The 18,660-nt window shown below is 40.8% G+C and overlaps 1 protein-coding gene across 11 annotated transcripts in view; it reads right to left on the bottom strand.

Moving 5' to 3' along the window:
- The window catches only part of RCBTB1 (RCC1 and BTB domain containing protein 1), a 45,105-nt gene extending 26,849 nt beyond the window's left edge, over positions 1 to 18,256 (bottom strand). For 4 of the 11 annotated variants that reach the window (XR_014546324.1, XR_014546325.1, XM_083606565.1 and 1 more), the window contains exons 1-7: positions 18,079 to 18,256; positions 14,786 to 14,988; positions 10,787 to 10,937; positions 9,460 to 9,626; positions 8,766 to 8,924; positions 7,696 to 7,803; positions 6,665 to 6,807 (exon numbers count right to left, since the gene is read on the bottom strand). Coding sequence is in view for 7 of the 11 variants with exons in the window: in XM_083606565.1 (XP_083462691.1) it covers positions 6,665 to 6,807; positions 7,696 to 7,803; positions 8,766 to 8,924; positions 9,460 to 9,626; positions 10,787 to 10,937; positions 14,786 to 14,911 (854 nt within the window). In the remaining 4 variants the exon portion in view is untranslated. Of the gene's footprint in view, positions 1 to 6,664; positions 6,808 to 7,695; positions 7,804 to 8,765; positions 8,925 to 9,459; positions 9,627 to 10,786; positions 10,938 to 14,785; positions 14,989 to 17,658 lie in introns of all 11 variants that reach the window. The other 7 variants (XR_014546326.1, XM_083606571.1, XR_014546327.1 and 4 more) reach the window with 6 other exon arrangements.
- Positions 18,257 to 18,660: the final 404 nt, after the last annotated feature.

Genomic DNA, 18,660 nt, shown 5'->3' with positions numbered 1-18,660 from the left:
TGCTATATATAAGGTGTGGGAAAAATACAAAAGATATTTGGAACAGAAAACCCCAAGACGGAACTCTCCATTAGAAGAATCGCTGTTAAAAAAAAAAAACAACATCAAAGAGAACTGGATAACGTATAACACAATATTAAGGGAGGAGGAGGGTCAACTAATATTGATGTTATGAGAAAATAAAAGATCACTTTTCTAGTTGGCTAGATTACTCCCAGGTGAATGAAATGTTCAGACAGGATAAGCAGATAGGTTTTGAAAAGGAGCCTTCAAGATTTGAAAGAGAATTACTGAATAGTAAAACTAAAATAATGACAAAAATGTATAGACTTCTTTTAGACTATGAAGTAATGGATGAGGAGGTTAAGGCTTCAATGATAAAGTGGGCCCAAGAAGTGGGCCGTCCAATTATGCTAAAAGATTGGGAAGACTTATGGAAGGTAAATTTGAAATTTACAGCCAGCTATCACGAAGAGTCGGACACGACTAAACGACTAAACAACAACATAATATAAGAGAGAACATGATGAAAATGGCTCATAGGTGATACCTCACTCTTTCCAGATTATCAAGAATGTATAAAAATTTGGCGAATGCTTGTTGGAGATGTGGAGGAAATAACGGTGAGATGATCCACATGTGGTGGACGTGTGAAAAGATTAAGATTTGGGGGGGGGGGATATACGATGAATTAAAAAAGATGATGGGGATAACTTTTACTAAAAAACCGGAGGCATTTAAGTATTTTAGATAAAGAGATCCCAAAAAATCTAAGAGAGGTATTCTTGTATGCAACCGCAGCGGCTCGTATACTTGTGGCCAAGGGATGGAAAGATCCCGAGGCTCCAAAAATAACAGATTGGCAAATCAAATTACAGGAATTGGTGGAGACAGCTCAACTGACTAGTAAACTCAGAGGAAACTCTAAGCAAAAATTTGCGGAAAAATGGGATGGTTATAGAAGATATGTTCAAAAATACAATAATAGTTTTGACTCCGTGCTAGCATTCAAGTGATAAAGGAACTAAAAGAAGGTGGACAACACAGGTCGGAGCTAAACAGTATAAACTGAGAGCGTTTGCAGATGACCTAGTACTAACTCTACAAGAGCCAGACACTAGTACGAAAAGAGTTTTAGTGTTAATACAAGTATTTGGTCAAGTAGCAGGTTTTAAGTTGAACAAACAAAAAACGAAAGTATTGGATAAAAATCTAACAGTTGTCGAAAGAGAGAAGTTTCAGAGTGAAACTGGTTTAATGGTAGCAAAGAAGGTGAAATACCTGGGGATTAATTTGACATCTAAGAATGTAAACCTATTTAAAGATAATTATGAGAAATGCTGGACAGAAGTGAAGAAAGATCTAGAAATATGGTCAAATTTGAGGCTCTCCTTGTTAGGCCGAATTGCTGTTATTAAGATGAATGTTTTGCCGAGAATGTTATTTTTGTTCCAAACACTGCAGATTTTGGATAAAATTGACTGTTTCAAGAGGTGGCAAAAAGATATATCTAGATTTGTCTGGCAGGGCAAAAAGCCCAGAATAAAATTTAAGATACTAACTGATGCAAAAGAAAGAGGGGGGTTTGCCCTGCCGGATTTAAAATTGTATTATGAATCAGCGGCTTTCTGCTGGCTGAAAAACTGGCTGCTTCCTGAAAACACAGACATTTTGGATTTGGAAGGGTTTAATAACAGATTTGGCTGGCATGCATATATATGGTATGACAAGGTTAAAATCCATCAAGGCTTCAAAAACCATATTGTTAGGAAAGCATTATATAATGTTTGGATTCGGTATAAAGATTTGTTGGAAAATAAAACCCCCAGGTGGTTGTCACCAATGGAAGCTAAGGAAGTGAAAAAACTAAATATGGAATCCAATTGGCCAAAATATTGGGAAATTATAGAGTACGAGGAGGGAAAAGTGAAATTGCAGGGTTATGAGAAATTGAAGTTTAAAGTAAGAGACTGGCTTCATTACTACCAGATAAATGAAGTCTTCAAACAGGACAGGAAAATTGGCTTCCAGGTGGAGAGGTCAAAATTAGAAACAGAGCTTTTGGAACCCAATACTAAGAATTTGTCAAGAATGTATAACTTGCTGTTGAAATGGAATACACAGGATGAGACGGTTAAATCAGCTATGATTAAATGGGCACAAGACATTGGTCATGACATTATGTTCGCTGACTGGGAACAGTTATGGACTACCGGCATAAAGTTTACGGCATGTAATGCCTTAAGAGAGAACATTATGAAAATGATTTATAGGTGGTACATGACCCCAGTCAAGCTCGCAAAAATTTATCATACGCCCAATAACAAATGTTGGAAATGTAAGGAAACTGAAGGCACTTTCTACCACCTTTGGTGGACGTGCCCAAGGATCAAGGTCTTCTGGGAAATGATTTATAATGAAATGAAAAAGGTGCTCAAATGCACTTTCATGAAGAAACCAGAGGCCTTTCTCCTGGGCATGGTAGGCCAATTGGTGTCAAGGAAAGATAAGACATTTTTTATGTATGCGACAACAGCAGCAAGAGTACTCTTAGCAAAGTACTGGAAGACACAAGAGCTACCCACATTGGAAGAATGGCAGACAAAGGTGATAGACTACATGGGACTGGCTGAGATGACTGGCAGAATCCGTGACCAAGGGAAAGAGACGGTGGAAGAAGATTGGAAGAAATTTAAAGTTTATCTTAAGAATTGTTGTAAAATTAATGAGTGTTAAAATGTCTTGGGTAATGTAAAATAGAATTGCAGTGACAAACAATTGGATATGAGAAAAAGAATTTAAAGAAAGTGCTACAAGTAATTGAAATTAGGGGTTGCTGGAAAGATTTAAAACAGGGATGCAGAAAAGGGAGGTATGGGGAAGTCGCTGAAAGAAGGTTTAAGGGAAAAAAGGTTAAGAAATTATACGTGTTTATATGTTTGTTTGTTTATGTACTGTGTTGTATTGTCTTTTAATATGTGTTGAAAAACCAATAAAAAATTTATAAAAAAAATAAAATAAAAGAAGGAGGACAACAATTAAGGATTTATTATGTTTTCAGAATGTATTAGAAAAACTATATAGAAAGGTTTATTGTTTTGTGTACATTGAAATGTAAGATAAAATATATGAAAAGGGACTTGACAGGAAGTCAAAGGTGAAGAAAATATTTTGTAAGATAAAAGGGGAAAAAATATTTACTTTCATTATTATCATTTTGTGTGCGGGTGTGGGTGTGTGGGTGTCTGCACATATGTGTGTTGTTGTATGCAATGTTTGGGAGGAAATAAGACGGTAAATAACAAATAACAAACTAAATATCAATGTATGTAATTTTTATTTCTTAATTATATTTAGTGGTGGTATGGCTGTATTGTTTTTTGTAACATAAAATCATTCAATAAAAATTGTATTAAAAAAGAAAGAAAGATTGGCTTATCCAACCTTTGATAGAAGTAAACAATTTGATTCTAGGAGGGGGCAAAGCATCTGAAACCTGGAAGGAAGCTTATATTACTCTGATTCCTAAACAAGATCAAGATAGAGCGAATGTCAAGAATTACAGACCAATCTCCCTACTTAATGTGGATTATAATTTTTTTTGCGAATATACTGGCTAACAGGCTAAAGAAGGTTCTGTCTGAACATAAACAGGTTTCCTGCCTGGAAGACACATGAAAGATAATATCAGGAATGTTGTAGATATTTTGGAAAAGCTGGAAGCAAGAAAGAACTGTAAAGCAATGTTAATGTTTACTGATGCTGAGAAAGCCTTTGACAATGTATCTTGGAGTTTTATGTTACACAATTTAGAAAGTATGGGGGTTGGTCAAGATTTTTTAAATGGTATTAATGCGATCTATCATGAACAAAAAGCTAAAATTATTGTAAATAATGTGGTATTGGAGGAAATTAGAATCGAGAAGGGAACCAGGCAAGGGTGCCCACTTTCCCCTCTGTTGTTCGTTTCGGTCCTAGAGGTATTCCTAAGTATGATAAGAAAAGATGATCAAATTAAAGGTATTACAGTAGGATCCAAACAATATAAATTAAAAGCCTTTGCTGATGATTTAGTACTGACATTACAGGATCCAGACTCCAGTGCAGTAAAAGAACTGGAGCTGACACAGGAATTCGGACAGGTAGCAGGATTTAAGTTAAATAAGAGCAAAACCAAAGTATTAGAGAAAAATCTGGATAATGATGAAAGAAAGTTATTACAAGAAAAGACGGGCCTAGATTTTGTGAAAAAAGTTAAGTATCTGGGAGTGAATTTGTCCAGGAAAAATCTGAATTTATACAAAGATAACTATGAGAAACTATGGAATGAAATTAAGAGAGATCTAGAGATATGGTCAAATTTAAAATTGTCACTAATGGGCCGGATTTCAGTGGTTAAGATGAATGTATTGCCAAAGATGTTATTTCTGTTTCAAGCCCTCACAATTATAGATAATGTGAAATGTTTTAAAGAATGGCAGAAAGCTTTATCTAGATTCATCTGGCAGGGGAAAAAACCCAGAATTAAATATAAATTACTAACAGATTCTAAAGAAAGAGGGGGATTTGAAAATCTATTTTGAAGCGGCTGCACTTTGCTGGATTAAGGAATAGATACAATTAGAAGATACCGATGTTTTAGATTTGGAGGGATTTGACAATGTGTTTGGATGGCATGCATATTTATGGTATGAGAAAGTAAAGGCCCATAATGCTTTTAAAAACCATGTAATTAGGAAATCTCTGTACAATGTATGGATAAAATATAAAGATCTCTTAGAAAGGAAGACACCCAGATGGCTTTCGCCAATGGAGGTGAAGGCCCAGAAAAAGTTAAATATGGATGTCAAGTGGTTGAGATATTCAGACTTGTTATTAGAGGACAAAGAAGGTTATAAATTAAAACCATTTGATTAAAGATAAGTTAAATTGGTTACATTATCACCAGATTAATGAATTGTACAAATTAGATAACAAAAATGGTTTTGCTTCAGAAAAATCTAAGTTGGAAACGGAGTTGTTGGACTCTAAAGTTAAAAATTTGTCTAAAATGTATAACTTATTGTTGGAATGGCATACAAAGGATGAACAAGTTAAGTCAGTGATGATAGACTGGGCAAGAGATGTGGGACATAATATAATGTTTGAAGACTGGGAAAGATTGTGGAAGAAAGGGGTCAAATTCACTGCATGTACAGTGTTAAAGGAAAATATAATGAAAATGATGTATAGATGGTATTTGACTCCTGTAAAATTAGCAAAGATATGCCACAACAGTGATAATCTAAGTTGGAAATGTAAAGAAAAAGAGGGTACCTTCTATCATATGTGGTGGACCTGCCCCAAGGTGAAAGGCTTCTGGGAGAAGATTTATAACGAATTGAAAAAAATGTTGAAATATACATTTATTAAGAAACCAGAGGCCTTTCTTCTTGGAATAACAGGTTTGGAATTGCCCCCAAAAGATGTTAAATTATTTTTGTATGCCACAACTACAGCAAGAATTTTGTTAGCGAAGAACTATAAAACACAAGAAGTGCCAACAGTGGAAGATTGGCAGATGAAAATGATGGATTTTTCGGAGCTAGCCGACCTGACTGGAAGAGTCCGTGACCAGAAGGAGGAGGACCACCAGGAGGAATGGACAACGAAATTTAAAGACTATTTAGTTAAATATGTTAAATTAACTTAATTGGAAAAGCTTGCAAATATCAGATAGGCTTAGGATTTAAATATGTAATGTGATGAATTAATATGTTTAATGCCAAATTTGAAAGAAAGAAAGATGTTAAGTGATTAAGTTAATCCTATAAGAATATTGGTTTTGGAAAACTGTTAAAATGATATACACTGAAATTCAACCAGGGGGATACGAGGAAGTCATTTAACAATGTTACTAAGATTGGTTTAAATACGGTCGAGATTTTTGTTTGTTTGTTTGTTTGTTTGTTTGTTTGTTTGTTTGTTTAAAAACTTTTTGGAAAATTAATAAAAAAAAAATTTCCTTCCAAAACATGACACAATTAAACTTTTGTGTCCCTTGACTATGAAACGGCATACAGTTTACTAGGGGCACTTGAAGCAGGAGAGGAGCACGAAATTCTGGATGGAGACTTGAAAGAAGCTTCTCATGGTGCATCACAGAATCACACCAGCTGAGGGCTATTGGATCAAGCACCCCAGTCGAAAGAATCCAGTCCCTAGGCAGGTATAGCAAGTGATACCAGTCTTTTCCTCCCTACATCACTAGAGTAGAAAACAAAAACAGATTATCCTGAACTTAAGGTGGTTCTCATTCATTTTAGTTGCCTAACTTTATCTAAAAGTGAAGTGTATTCCAAAGCTCCGTTTGAGACAAGACAAGACACACATTTTTTGCAGAGTGGAAAGTACTGGCAGGACTTGCCGTAACTTAGACGCCTTAAAGTAACAAATCTTGGGTCACAGACATCATGGTCTGAAGGGAGGGTGGAAACTGAGAAGGGATCAGAGAAGAAAGGAAGACAGATGAAGCCCTGCCCACAAAGCCTGCGAGGAGAAGTTGCCCTTTACACCAAAGACGGACAGACAAAGGCATCAGTCACCTCTTTTTCAGGGTGCCATGAACAGACACCTCAAACATCCCTGCCTCCCAGTTCCAAGGATTAGTTGCAGCAACATTTACCTCTCCTTTTCCATCATGATCTGCACTGGGCTTAGCTGGTTGCTTTTACTGCCAGTTCCCAGCTGCCCGTAAGTGTTTGCTCCCCAGGCGTAGAGCAAGCCCTCATCCGTCAACACCATTGTGTGTGCATAGCCACAGGCAACCTGCAAAAAAGAAAATGGAAATCAATGCTAGCATCACTCTAAGATGGCCACGAAGAACGAGAAATCACTGCTGGACACTTAAGTATCAGTTGCACAACCTGGGTTAGTTTTAAACGCCAAGGGAGTCTGCACACAGGTTATGAAATGCAGAGGGGGGTGTCCTACGGTTCTCCAGATACTGTTGGACTGCAACTCCTGTTATTTCTGACTACTGACTGAGGCTGGGTGTGGAGAGAGCCCAACAAACATCACGAGAACTGTAGGTTCCCTGGCCCAGGTATGAAAAGGTTTCACTGATTATTGATGGTTTGGTAAAATACTTGCAGAACAACTGAGAAATAACCCAAGTCATCTTGTCTCCAAAACAAATTTTTTTTTTCCTTCCAGTAGCACCTTAAAGACCAACTAAGTTAGTTCTTGGTATGAGCTTTCGTGTGCATGCACACTTCTGCAGATGCACATCTGTGCATCTGAAGAAGTGTGCATGCACACGAAAGCTCATACCAAGAACTAACTTAGTTGGTCTTTAAGGTGCTACTGGAAGGGAAAAAAATTTTTGTTTTGACTATGGCAGACCAACACGGCTACCTATCTGTAACTTGTCTCCAAAAGATCACCAGTAAAATGTTGACACTTCCTAAACACAATCTCAGGTCTGGAAGAGGCAGCTGCGTCTTGGTTATTCCCTTTTCCTGCCGTTGGCAAAAACTGCCAACTGAAAGCTGCCCCAGCTGCAGTGAAGATGGCAGCCATCTACAGGCTCATAGTTACCAGGCCTCTTCAACACCAACTGTTTGCAGGCTAGGCTTTGGTTATAAGCACTAAACAGAAGCTCACAATAAACCAGGGGACAATTAAGCAACACAACTTACACTATTTTGTACTCACCTGCATTACACAGAGACCTTGTAGCGCAGCCACTCGGCATGGGGTTAGCTGGTTGCCATTGTTTCCCAGACCTAGTTGACCATTGCCATTGTAACCCCAGCCATATACCTTCATGAAGGAGGAAGAACAGTTAATCTGGATGCACTCCAGGGAAAGAGGTGGCCAGTGCAGTGTGCTGGTGAGAGCGTTAGACTATGATCTGGTAGACCAGGGTTCAAAGCCCCATTCAGTCGCAAAGCTCAGTGGGTAACCCTGGGCCAGTCTCTCCCTCTAGCCTACCTCTTAGGGTTGGTGTGAGGGTAAAATGGTGAGGAGGGAGAAACACGGAACTCCTTGAAGGTGGGATATAAATGTAACAATAAAAATGAATTTAAAATAGCTGTAGTTCAGGGAAAGATGTTGAGAAAGGCAGGCTGAAAATGCACCTAATCCTAATCTACATACACTTCAGCTATCTGTTGCCGACTCATTTTTCTTTTGTGCATATGAACACTGCATATTGACTCCTAAATTATAAAATGAAGGGTTTTATGACTTTTAGTTTAATCTGCCTGCAGAGTTACTTGGTTACTCTGCCCTTCCCCTAAATGTTACAGGACAGTTCTGGATGTACTGGATTCATAGCGTAAGTAAAAAGTTTAACTTTCCAGCGTTTAAGAGCAAGGAAGCAGCAATGTCAACACACTATTTATAGCTCAAGTTTCCCCGTTTCCTGAGGATAAACTTCCTCTGACTTAAGCCTTGAATAATTGTTTTCTAACTGCATCTGAGGTTTCAATAATTATCAAATGAGTCACAAATCCTACTTTTCCCTTTAACCACAAGATTTGCTCCCTCAGGTGATCCAGCATCACCTTCAGAAATGAATTTTAGATGATGAAGTGAACATACAGGTGCCAGAACAAGTCCTAATGGCAATGAACAGCCAGCAGGTGTCTAGTTTAAAGCCACTGCAGCTCATCAGCTTCACAAAAGTTTCTGGGGCATCTTCTATTAGCCCTTTGTTCTGCACTTTAGCATTTTCTTACGCAGAAGCAGAGCCATGTGTGCAATGACCTTAGAATGCTTACCTCACCATTGTCCACTACAGCTATGGAAGAGGTTTGGCCACAGGCAACACCGACCACCACCTTCGTCTGCAGACAGTTGGAAACCTTGCGGGGAGTGGGCTGGTTTGCCGTGGAGCCTGACCCAACTTGTCCACAGTTGTTATAGCCCCAGGCATACACCTTGCCACAAGGAAAGAAGATGAAAAGACATCATGGGAACACACTCCAAACTTCCTTCAGAACAAAAATAATTATCTCCTTTGACCTTTTTTAAAATTTTTACCCTAGAACTCTTCCAATTTTAACTCCACTGCTGCAGATATGCAGGTGACACATCAAAAGCCTTGCCAAACAGCAGACACTGCCCTGTGTCCACAGGTAGTCCGTTCCTTCTGCAAACATGCATCGTGATGCAAAGTTACATCATGTAACTTTACATCATGAAACATCATGTTACATCTTAATCTTATCTGTTAAGGTAAGATTTCAGTCCAAAATATTTCACTAGGAAAACACAATACAATGATTGATAGCAACATCAGATTCACTTTTCTCTGAGGGCTTCCCAAAATTTAAGACAGTTTAGAGATTTTTGAAATATTAAGTGGGATATCAATGCTTTTAAATAAATAAATACAGGAACACATTTGCATAACAGTGGGTTCTCAAAAGCAAAAGTTTAGCAAGTAATAATATACATATATAAAAGACTTACATCTCCATCAGATGATAGTGCTATAGAATGATGGGAGCCACAAGCTACTTCAATTACTTTCTTAATTAGCAAATTGGTACAGATTTGAATGGGTGTAACACCCTGATTGGTGGTCCCATTTCCAAGTTGACTGTATCCATTATGTCCCCAGGCATAAACTTCACCATCTATGAAAGGCACAAAAGCACAAATGTCCATAATTTATTTATCTAACCCTAGAAGATGATTCCCAATTGCAAACAACACCAGACAAAAGCGGGTCAGAAAAAATATAAGAGACTGCATCCAGAGCCACAGCTCCACTCAGGCAACAGACTTCCATGCCCACAATGCAACTTCCTCTTCTGCCCCCTCCAGACCACCATGTGGCCTCAAAATCTGCTCCAAAGCAGAATTTGGGGGCATGTAGGGGAGAGCATAAGAAGTGGATGTCCTATTTCACAAGCAGAATTCTGCTTGTACAGTGTTGAAAATAGCCTTAAGTCTTAAGATAAGTACCTGAATTAGAACCCAATCGTTCTGAAAGGTATGAGGGAATGGGGTGTGCACACACATGGAGTGAGACACTTAAGCCTTCTTTAGATTTTATTTTTCCTAGGAAGCGCTGCAGCATCTGCATAACTTTACTCCTCCCTGGTCTGGTGAATGCTGCTGCACAAAGGAAAACACTGGCAATTGCAGCCACAGGCTCCACCTTTAGCACAAGCTGCACACACGCATCAAAGGAAGATGTCAAAAGACTGCTCTCATTCTTAGGGTTGACGTTGGAGACAACATTGCGTGAAGGCAGGAAAAGATCCATGGGGGTTGCAATCCAACAACGTTGTGAGAGCCACCAGTTCGCACCCTTGGCGAGAGGGAAGTGCCTAATAAAATTCTGCAGCCCAAGCTTACCACAAATATTTAAGCTGGGCAAATATTTTTAAAACCATGCCCACATCCCATTGGAAGCAACATAGTAAAGTAATTTAGTGTCTTGCCCAACAAAGTAATCAACTTTCATGGCCAAAGAGAAGGAACAATATACACTTTCACTCATTCATCCAATTACAGCTATTCCATGAATGGGTTTACTTAAAATCAGATGAGAAGAGAAGATATCCATTCTTTGACATGGGAGACTAGATTGGAAAGAGTATCAATATATGTGTGTAGGAGTTGAGGGGAATATGCAGCCACACAGGGAGGTTAAGCTGGAACAACCTGTTGTTGGAATGGACTTGCCAGCAGCGCAAGGCCACAACCACATTTTCTTGGAACCCATTTCTAACAACCTTTGCTTAAATTTAGGCAGCATGCAATTAGTATTGCTCAAGAGCAAAACTACCTTCTGTACTAAGTATTACATGTGGTCCACTTCCATAACTGAGGCTGCGAATCCTCTTTCCGCATAAAGTTTCAAGTTTCTTTGGTACAATGGTACTCTGGTTATCTCCAGTTCCCAAACAATTACTACAGTTTAATCCAAATACAAATACCTGGAAAGAGAGACCAATAACACTATATTTTAATGCTTATATTTATAGCAACAGTCATCAAGATAAAAGTGAATCAGGGTAAATATACAATTTATAAGATTTAATAGGATTCTTACTATATCCATTTCAGCTATAGTGTCTTTATAACGATAGCATGGTTTTGCAATGAACTCTAAATGGCCAAAATCTGGCAAACTCAACACAGTATGCTATGGATAAGAAATGCTGGAGCTATGATTATTTTATGAAATTGGATTTCTTTTATAATATGGAAGGAACACTCTGATTTTAAACATCCAAGGTCAAAACGCATTTTGGTTGGAATTATACCCATGAATTATACCCATGAAAGCCACTGTATAATTTACTTAACAATCACCTGTATGTTCAATTTTCTTTCTTTGAAATTACTCCACATATACAGCGTTTGTACTTAGAAATGTTTTATTTTTCTTATGCTTACATGTTTATAACATTGATATAGGAAGCCATGAATCGACTCTCTAGAGAAATCCCAGTCCAAAGGGGAGTTAGACAAGGATGCCTATTAGCCCCATTTTTATTTAACATCTATGTTAACTCCCTGGTCACATGTTGCCGTGAAATCGAAACCCCCCCCCCGTGTTCTCTAACGGCAGAAAAGTACCAGTTTTAATGTATGCGGATGACGCTGTTCTTCTCTCTCAAACCAAAGTGGGTCTGAAACGTGCCTTAGGAAAGTTTAGTGACCAATGTAACACTGAACTGTTAACAATTAACTTTGCCAAAACCAAAATTGTACATTTTAACCACTCCTTCAGGAAAGATAATTGGAGCGAAAAGGGAAACGCCATTGAACAGACTAAGACCTTCCAATACTTAGGCATTACTTTCTCTTATAATGCCAAATTGTCAACACACCTGACCACATCAGCTATATCAGCAGGAAGAAGTGCAAATGCCATCCTTAGATTATTCAGAAGGAAAGGAGCTGGCTTCCTCTCGATGGCCCTAAAAGTTTTTCAGGCAAAATCTTTAGCCCAACTTCTGTATGGCTCTCAAATTAGCCCCTCTGCCAACCTTAAGACCCTTGAAACAGTACAATCAAAATTCTTAAGATCATTATTTGCTACCCCAAAGTGTACACCTAATGCAGTCTTAAGGCAAGAGGCAGGACTGCCCAGAGTGGAATTAAAAGTCTGGGAGCAAGCAATATCCCTCTGGCTGAAAATCCATTACAATCCTAAGGGACTGTTACCTTGCTTCCTGGCCGCAGCTCCCTATCCTCCTTGGCTTATGCAAATAACTAATAAGATCAAACAAATTGGCCTAAACCCTGAAAATCTTTTTATTGAAACTCCAAACAAGGCAAAAGCAATTATCACTCAGAGACTTTACGATGTCGAATTACAACAAGACGCCCTACTCCCGGAGACGTATAGATGCTTAAAAGCTTGGCCTAATTTTGCAGCTGCCCCTTACTTAACTAACATCACTAACGAAGCTTATAGATGGGCTTTCTCTAGAGCCCGCTTTGAGACAATGCCCTCAGCAGTGCTGTACGGCAAATTTACGCGGGTACCAATGCATGCGCATCTCTGCCCCTGTATGTCTAATAAGGTAGAATCTGTCACACACATCCTTCTATTTTGCGAATTTTACAGTGAAGAACGAGTTCAACTTATTTTGCCGCTTTTATCAAAATTTATACCCCTACAACATTATTTGGAATCCTCCCCCGAAATTCTACGAAAATACCTTCTGGAAGATTCCTCAAGCTCAATATCATATGAGGTGGCCAAATTTTGCACTTTAGTAATCAGGAAGTGTAAATCTCAAATCTGTTGAATGGCACACTGCGAAGTTCCCTTGTGTAATCTTTTTTTTTTTCTTCTGATGTTGTTGTTGATTTCTTTTTGTTTGATCTTGTGGTGTTTAGTGTTACTGGCTTTTGCCACAATAAAACTTGAAACTTGAAGCCATGAATCTTTACCAACCTTTGGAGAACTGGGACAAAACTAACAAAGTCAGTTTCAATAGGGACAAATGTAAGGTTCTAAGAATGAGCAGTAGGGACTGGAATGAGCAATCCCAGCCATCATGAACTCCCTTTCCTTTTAGTATTACTGTCCATGGGATCTCACCCAGCACTTCCCTAAGTTTTATGAAGTCGGCTTTCTTAAAGTCAAGAAATTGAGTCCTAGTATGCTTGGCTGCTCCTTTCCGCTGTATAGTAAACTTCAGAAGAGCATGATCACTCACGCCTAATGATCCTTCCACTTCTACCCCACTAACCAGGTCATCAACATTGGTTAGGACCAGATCTAAAATGGCTGTTCCTCTTGTTGCTTCTCCCACTTTCTGGACAATGAAGTTGTCTGCAAGGCCAGTGAGGAATCTGTTTGACCTTATGCTCTTGGCTGAGTTTGACATCCAACAAATATCCGGGTAATTGAAGTCCCCCATTACTACTATCTCCCTTCCTTTTGCATGCTTGGCCATCTGTTCCAGGAAGGCATCATCTATGTCCTCCGTTTGGTTTGAAGTCCATTAATCATTCCCCCGTGTCTCTTATTTAACGATTTTTTCCTCCCACCACTAGGTCTGCGTGCTGTTTGCTCCATTTGGTCTATGACATTTGGACTTGAAGGAGCATCTCCACCTCCATCATTCTGCCTGGACACTGAGGTCCAGCGCCAAGGGCCTTCTGGCGGCTCCCTCGCTACAAGAAGCAAAGTTATAGGGAACCAGGCAGAGAGCCTTCTCAGTAGGCTCCTGCCTTGTGGAACACCCTCCCACCAGATGTCAAAGAGAACAACAACTACCAGACTTTTAGAAGACATCTGAAGGCAACCCTGTTTAGGGAAGCTTTTAATATTTCATGAATTAGTGTGTTTTATTTTGTTGGAAGCCGCCCAGAGTGGCTGGGGAAACCCAGCCAGATGGGTGAGGTATAAATATTATTATTATTATTATTATTATTATTATTATTATTATTATTATTATTTCTCCGAAGGGCCTCATTCCTCTGATTGCAGGCCACAGGCCAGTTGTGGACCACAGGGCCAGAACCCCAAGGGGGCTGGCACTCCTTGTCCTCTCTCTTGTTCTCTTAGATAGCTCCATCAGCCGAAGACTATGGGTCAGGCATCCAGGCCCCATCTTGCCCTCAGTGGCGTAGGTGTGTGACTGCCAACACCTCTGATAGCCAGGACAGCCTCCATGCAAACCGGCTGCCCCCTTGATTCTCAATTAACTTTAATTTAATCATTTTTTTTCTTCTCATTTAAAATACACAGTCTCCTCTTAATATATTTAATATCATACTAAAACAAACAGAAGAGGAAATGAACCAGAGGATCTCATAATTTGTTTTAAAGAACTTTTTCAAATAATTTTAAAGAAATATTCTGAAGCTGTTCAACCAGCAAAGTGGTTTTGAGATTTGTTTCTATCAGCTAAGGAGCAAATGTGCCAATACAGTGGTACCTCGGGTTACAGATGCTTCAGGTTACAGACTCCGCTAACCCAGAAATAGTACCTCGTGTTAAGAACTTTGCTTCAGGATGAGAACAGAAATCGTGCGGCGGCAGCGGGAGGCTCCATTAGCTAAAGTGGTGCTTCAGGTTAAGAACAGTTTCAGGTTAAGAACGGACCTCCAGAATGAATTAAGTTCTTAACCCGAGGTACCACTGTACATACCATTTGAGAGAATATACAACTTTTTTAAAGCCTTAAGACTATCTTTAAAAAATATATCCAAGCATACAAACATTTGCAAATCACTTGCGTTGTTTTTGGCTTATGCACCAGATATACAAACTTTTTTTTTAAGTTAAGCCATTTAACCTAGACAACCCAATATTTACCTCATCACTGTGGGTGATGTATATCGCTTCATTGGCAGATGTTCCAAACACACATGCTTTTCGGATGGTTGATATTTCTTGTGGCGAAAGCAAAGTAAATATTGGCCACTTTCCAACATCCATCATGACTTCACAGTTCTTTATACCAGACTTATAATTATGCTGGCATTTTGCCTCCAATTAAAACAAAATCATGGAGTCACCTGGAAGAGAAGAAAGGATAGAAAGACTGGATTTTCAGATATGGAAAACCTATTTCTATATTGTGGTGCAGACACAGAGATGCCTAACTCTGGGTTACACAGATTTACACATGTGTGTAGTACAGCTGCCGGGATGTATTCCTAGGCAGCCCTGCAAATAATCAGAGGTAGCAGTCGCACATCTCCTGATGCACTTGTTAACCCACCAGCCCATTCCCAAAGCAGAGAGGGAGTTACTATCCCATACAGACCGTCCACTACTCTTCGCCTTCCCATATCTACAGGGAGTTGCCAGAGTTGCAGCTGCCATTTCATTTTGAACAAAAACGTCAGCTAAGCCTGTGTGGGCAGCCTTCACAACATTGCTATAGAGACTTACTAAATCTGGTGCTGAACAGAACATGAAAAGGCTTGAGAAATGGCATTCCACTGTTGCAAAGCAGCAGCACAAACATCAAAAGCGAGCTTTGTTGCCATTGCTCGGATGACATCTCTGAAATGACCCAACAATGCTAGCATACAAACCAGGTCAAAACAAGAAATCCTGCAAGTTTAGTGGTATTGAAAGTTAAACAGAGACAACCATGTTTACATGAAACAAAAGGTAGACTGTCAAGGATGTTTCAAACCTAAAGCTTTAACTCTCTGTAATACCAGGAGTGACAAAAGTTGTTTCCATATCTCAGTATTGTTTTTTAAAAATCTTACCTTGTTGCATACAGAAGGAGCTGAGCTGATAAAACCAGTGTGCAGCACAAACCTTTGAGACAATGTCACATGAAGCATGTTCTGCACACTCTGTAATTCCCTGCAAGGGCTGCTGGGAATTGCAACATATGAAAGACACTAAAATTCAGGAAACAAGTAGCCAACACATCTGTGTGGCTCCAGACACTAGGCTAGAAACATGTGGACCAAGGCAAGTGGTGATGTAACAAAAAAGGAGGCTAACTGGGAAAGACTGGTAATTGGGTCACCACCTGCATGTGGCAAAGAGGCATCCTCAGCCTCCCAAACCCAGGCTCTATCCACTGGCCCAAAATGAGCCTCGGTTTATTTCAGGGATGAGGAATGTCAAGCGCAGAGACCAAATGCAGCACTCCAGACCTCTCTATTTGGCCCTTAGTATTCTCTCCAGACCACACCCCATTCACAGCCACATCCTTTGCTCAAAGAGGGTACTAAGTAGGGTCCGTGTTTTTGCCAGGCCTTGAATTCTGCTCATGCTTTTTGTTCCCCTACACCAGGGGTGTCCAAACTTTTTTCAAAGAGGGCCAGATTTGATGAAGTGAACACACATGAGGGCCGACCAAAATCGCTGAGCTTTTTATTTTTAGGATTGAAGTTGACCCCAAAGTTGTTGAGCTGCTTTTAGGATTGTAAATTCAGGTAGGTAGCTGTGTTGGTCTGACACAGTCGAAATATATAAAAAAAAATTTAAAAATTGTCTAGTAGCACCTTAGAGACCAACTAAATTTGTTCTTGGTATAAGCTTTTGTGTGCATGCACACAAAGAGATGGGTGATTTACCATAACCATTGAGTCTATCACCCATCTCCTACTACCCACCTGAGAAAAACCCCACCCCACCCTCCCACTATATATAAGGGTCTGGTGACTTCTGTTTCAGTGTATCTGAAGAAGTGTCTTTTTATTTTTTTATATATTTAGGATTGCAGTTGTTGAATTTTTTTACAATTTTACCCCAAAGTTTTTTTAAGGATTTTACCCCAGGACATATACTGCCACGGGGGCCAGATTAAATCAACAGGTGGGCCAGATTAGGCCCCGGAAACAGGCTTTGGACATGCCCGCCCTACACTGAGGGATGTCCAAGTGTGTGGGGTATCTGAGTACCCTACTGTACAAAGGAAAATGTCACACTTGTGGTTCTGACCACTTTTCCTCTGCCCCCCCACTCCCGGCATAAAAAAGTTTTTACATAAAAAAACTCAGAGCACGACATTTCCCCAGGAAATCAAAGCATTTGTTTGCACAAAACATGAAGTGATTCAAGCATCTCACTAGACTCAAAGGATGGGACTCAACACTATTCCTCCTCAGAGTAGAACCATGGACATGACCCACTTAGGTTCATTCGTTTCCATGGGGTTACCCTGAACAGGACATTGCTGAATGCAAACCATGGTGTTGGAAAGTATGGTAGTCCAAGTCCCATAGTCTGACAGCCCTTTTGCTCAGGGCAGGATGCCACTACACTAGGCAAACCCTAGGGAAGCAGAGCCCACTGTCTCCCACTGCTGTCTGCTCTGCTAGCCAAAATCTGCTTCCCTGTAGTTTCCACCTACTGGCTCTGGATTTGCCTTCTAGAGCAGATTTTCAGATATTTAAAAAGTATTATCATCATGTCCCCCTTAATCTTCTCCTCCCCAAGCTAAACACAACCGCAGCCCCAGTCCCCATCAGACACTACTGGTTTAGGGTTCCATTTTAAATCAGAATATGTTACATCGTTTGAACCATATAGAGTGCTAATTACACACTGCAAAACAGATTTGAGTACATTCCTGTCTTAGCTGCCCATCTAAAAATGTGACATTTCTAATTTCTTTCAGACATAGCTTAAGGATAAAGAAAATATATTTTGGTTCTTTTAACAAGTTTAAATGATTGTTTTAGGAGAGAAAAGGGGTTCACAAATGGACAGACGGGAGAGAAACGGTTGCCATGTCACTTGAACATATGGACGTATCCTGCAAGAGCTTGAATAGTGAAACTGTCAAGTTAGGCCAGCACTGCGTTTATAATTTGTAGGCATCTGTAACTTCTATCACCAGCCACAAAAACGCTCCTGCCTGTTAACTTGGCTGAAATCCAAACCGCCCCTTCTGACTTCGAGTCTTTTATGCGGCAGCACCTGACTCGGCTTTCTTGCCAGGAAGGCAGCCGGGACGGGCTCCGCTCTGAAGAGAAGAGCGCTCCTTCGGCGGAATCCTGCCCCGGGCCTTGACTCCGGAAGGGGCTGGCCAGGCCCAGGGGAGGCCGGGGGCGGCACGAAGAGCCGCGTCTGGCCCGCGCCCCCCTCAGAAAGCGACGCCTGCAGCTCGGAAGCCTCGTCCGCGTGCCTACCTGCCAGTCTCGTCCGGCGAGGCGACGGCGAGGCCCGGCTTGGGGATCTCCGGAGAGGCGCGCCTTCGCTCCCGCCCCGAGGACGGCGGGCGGGCGGCGCTGCGCGGGGGGCGGAGGAGACGGGCCGGCGCAAGGACCCGCGCGGCCAGGCGCCGCTCCGCGAGAGAGCTCCGCCCGCTCCCTGTCCCGCGCCTGCTCCGTGGGGCCACAGCCAATCAAAGGCGCGGGAAAGGCGGCCTCCCGACGCCCCTTGGATCGCCGTAGAGCTAGTAAGCGGGGAAAGCAAGAGGGACGCGCTCCCGGCCCTGCCTTCCCTCGGAGGAGGCGGAGCTCCAAGCACTGCTCTCCTGAGGGAAGCAACAAGCACAATTACCAACTGGCGACACGCGGTTCATTGTGTTTTTGGCACCTCACACCAGGGCAGAAATGCTGCTTGCGTGGGCACCCTTTCTGCGAGCCGCATCTTGAGACCCCTTCCAACTCTACCATTCTGATTCTATATACCCTGCTGATGTTTTAAAGCAGGTGCTTCTGCCTTCACAATTGCCAAATACTTGTTTACAGGGTGTCAGGGAATCAGGA

Source organism: Podarcis filfolensis (assembly GCF_964270895.1).
Source record: "Podarcis filfolensis genome assembly, chromosome: 3".
Classification (NCBI taxonomy): Eukaryota; Metazoa; Chordata; class Lepidosauria; order Squamata; family Lacertidae; genus Podarcis; species Podarcis filfolensis.
This window is presented reverse-complemented; position numbering and strand designations above follow the sequence as displayed.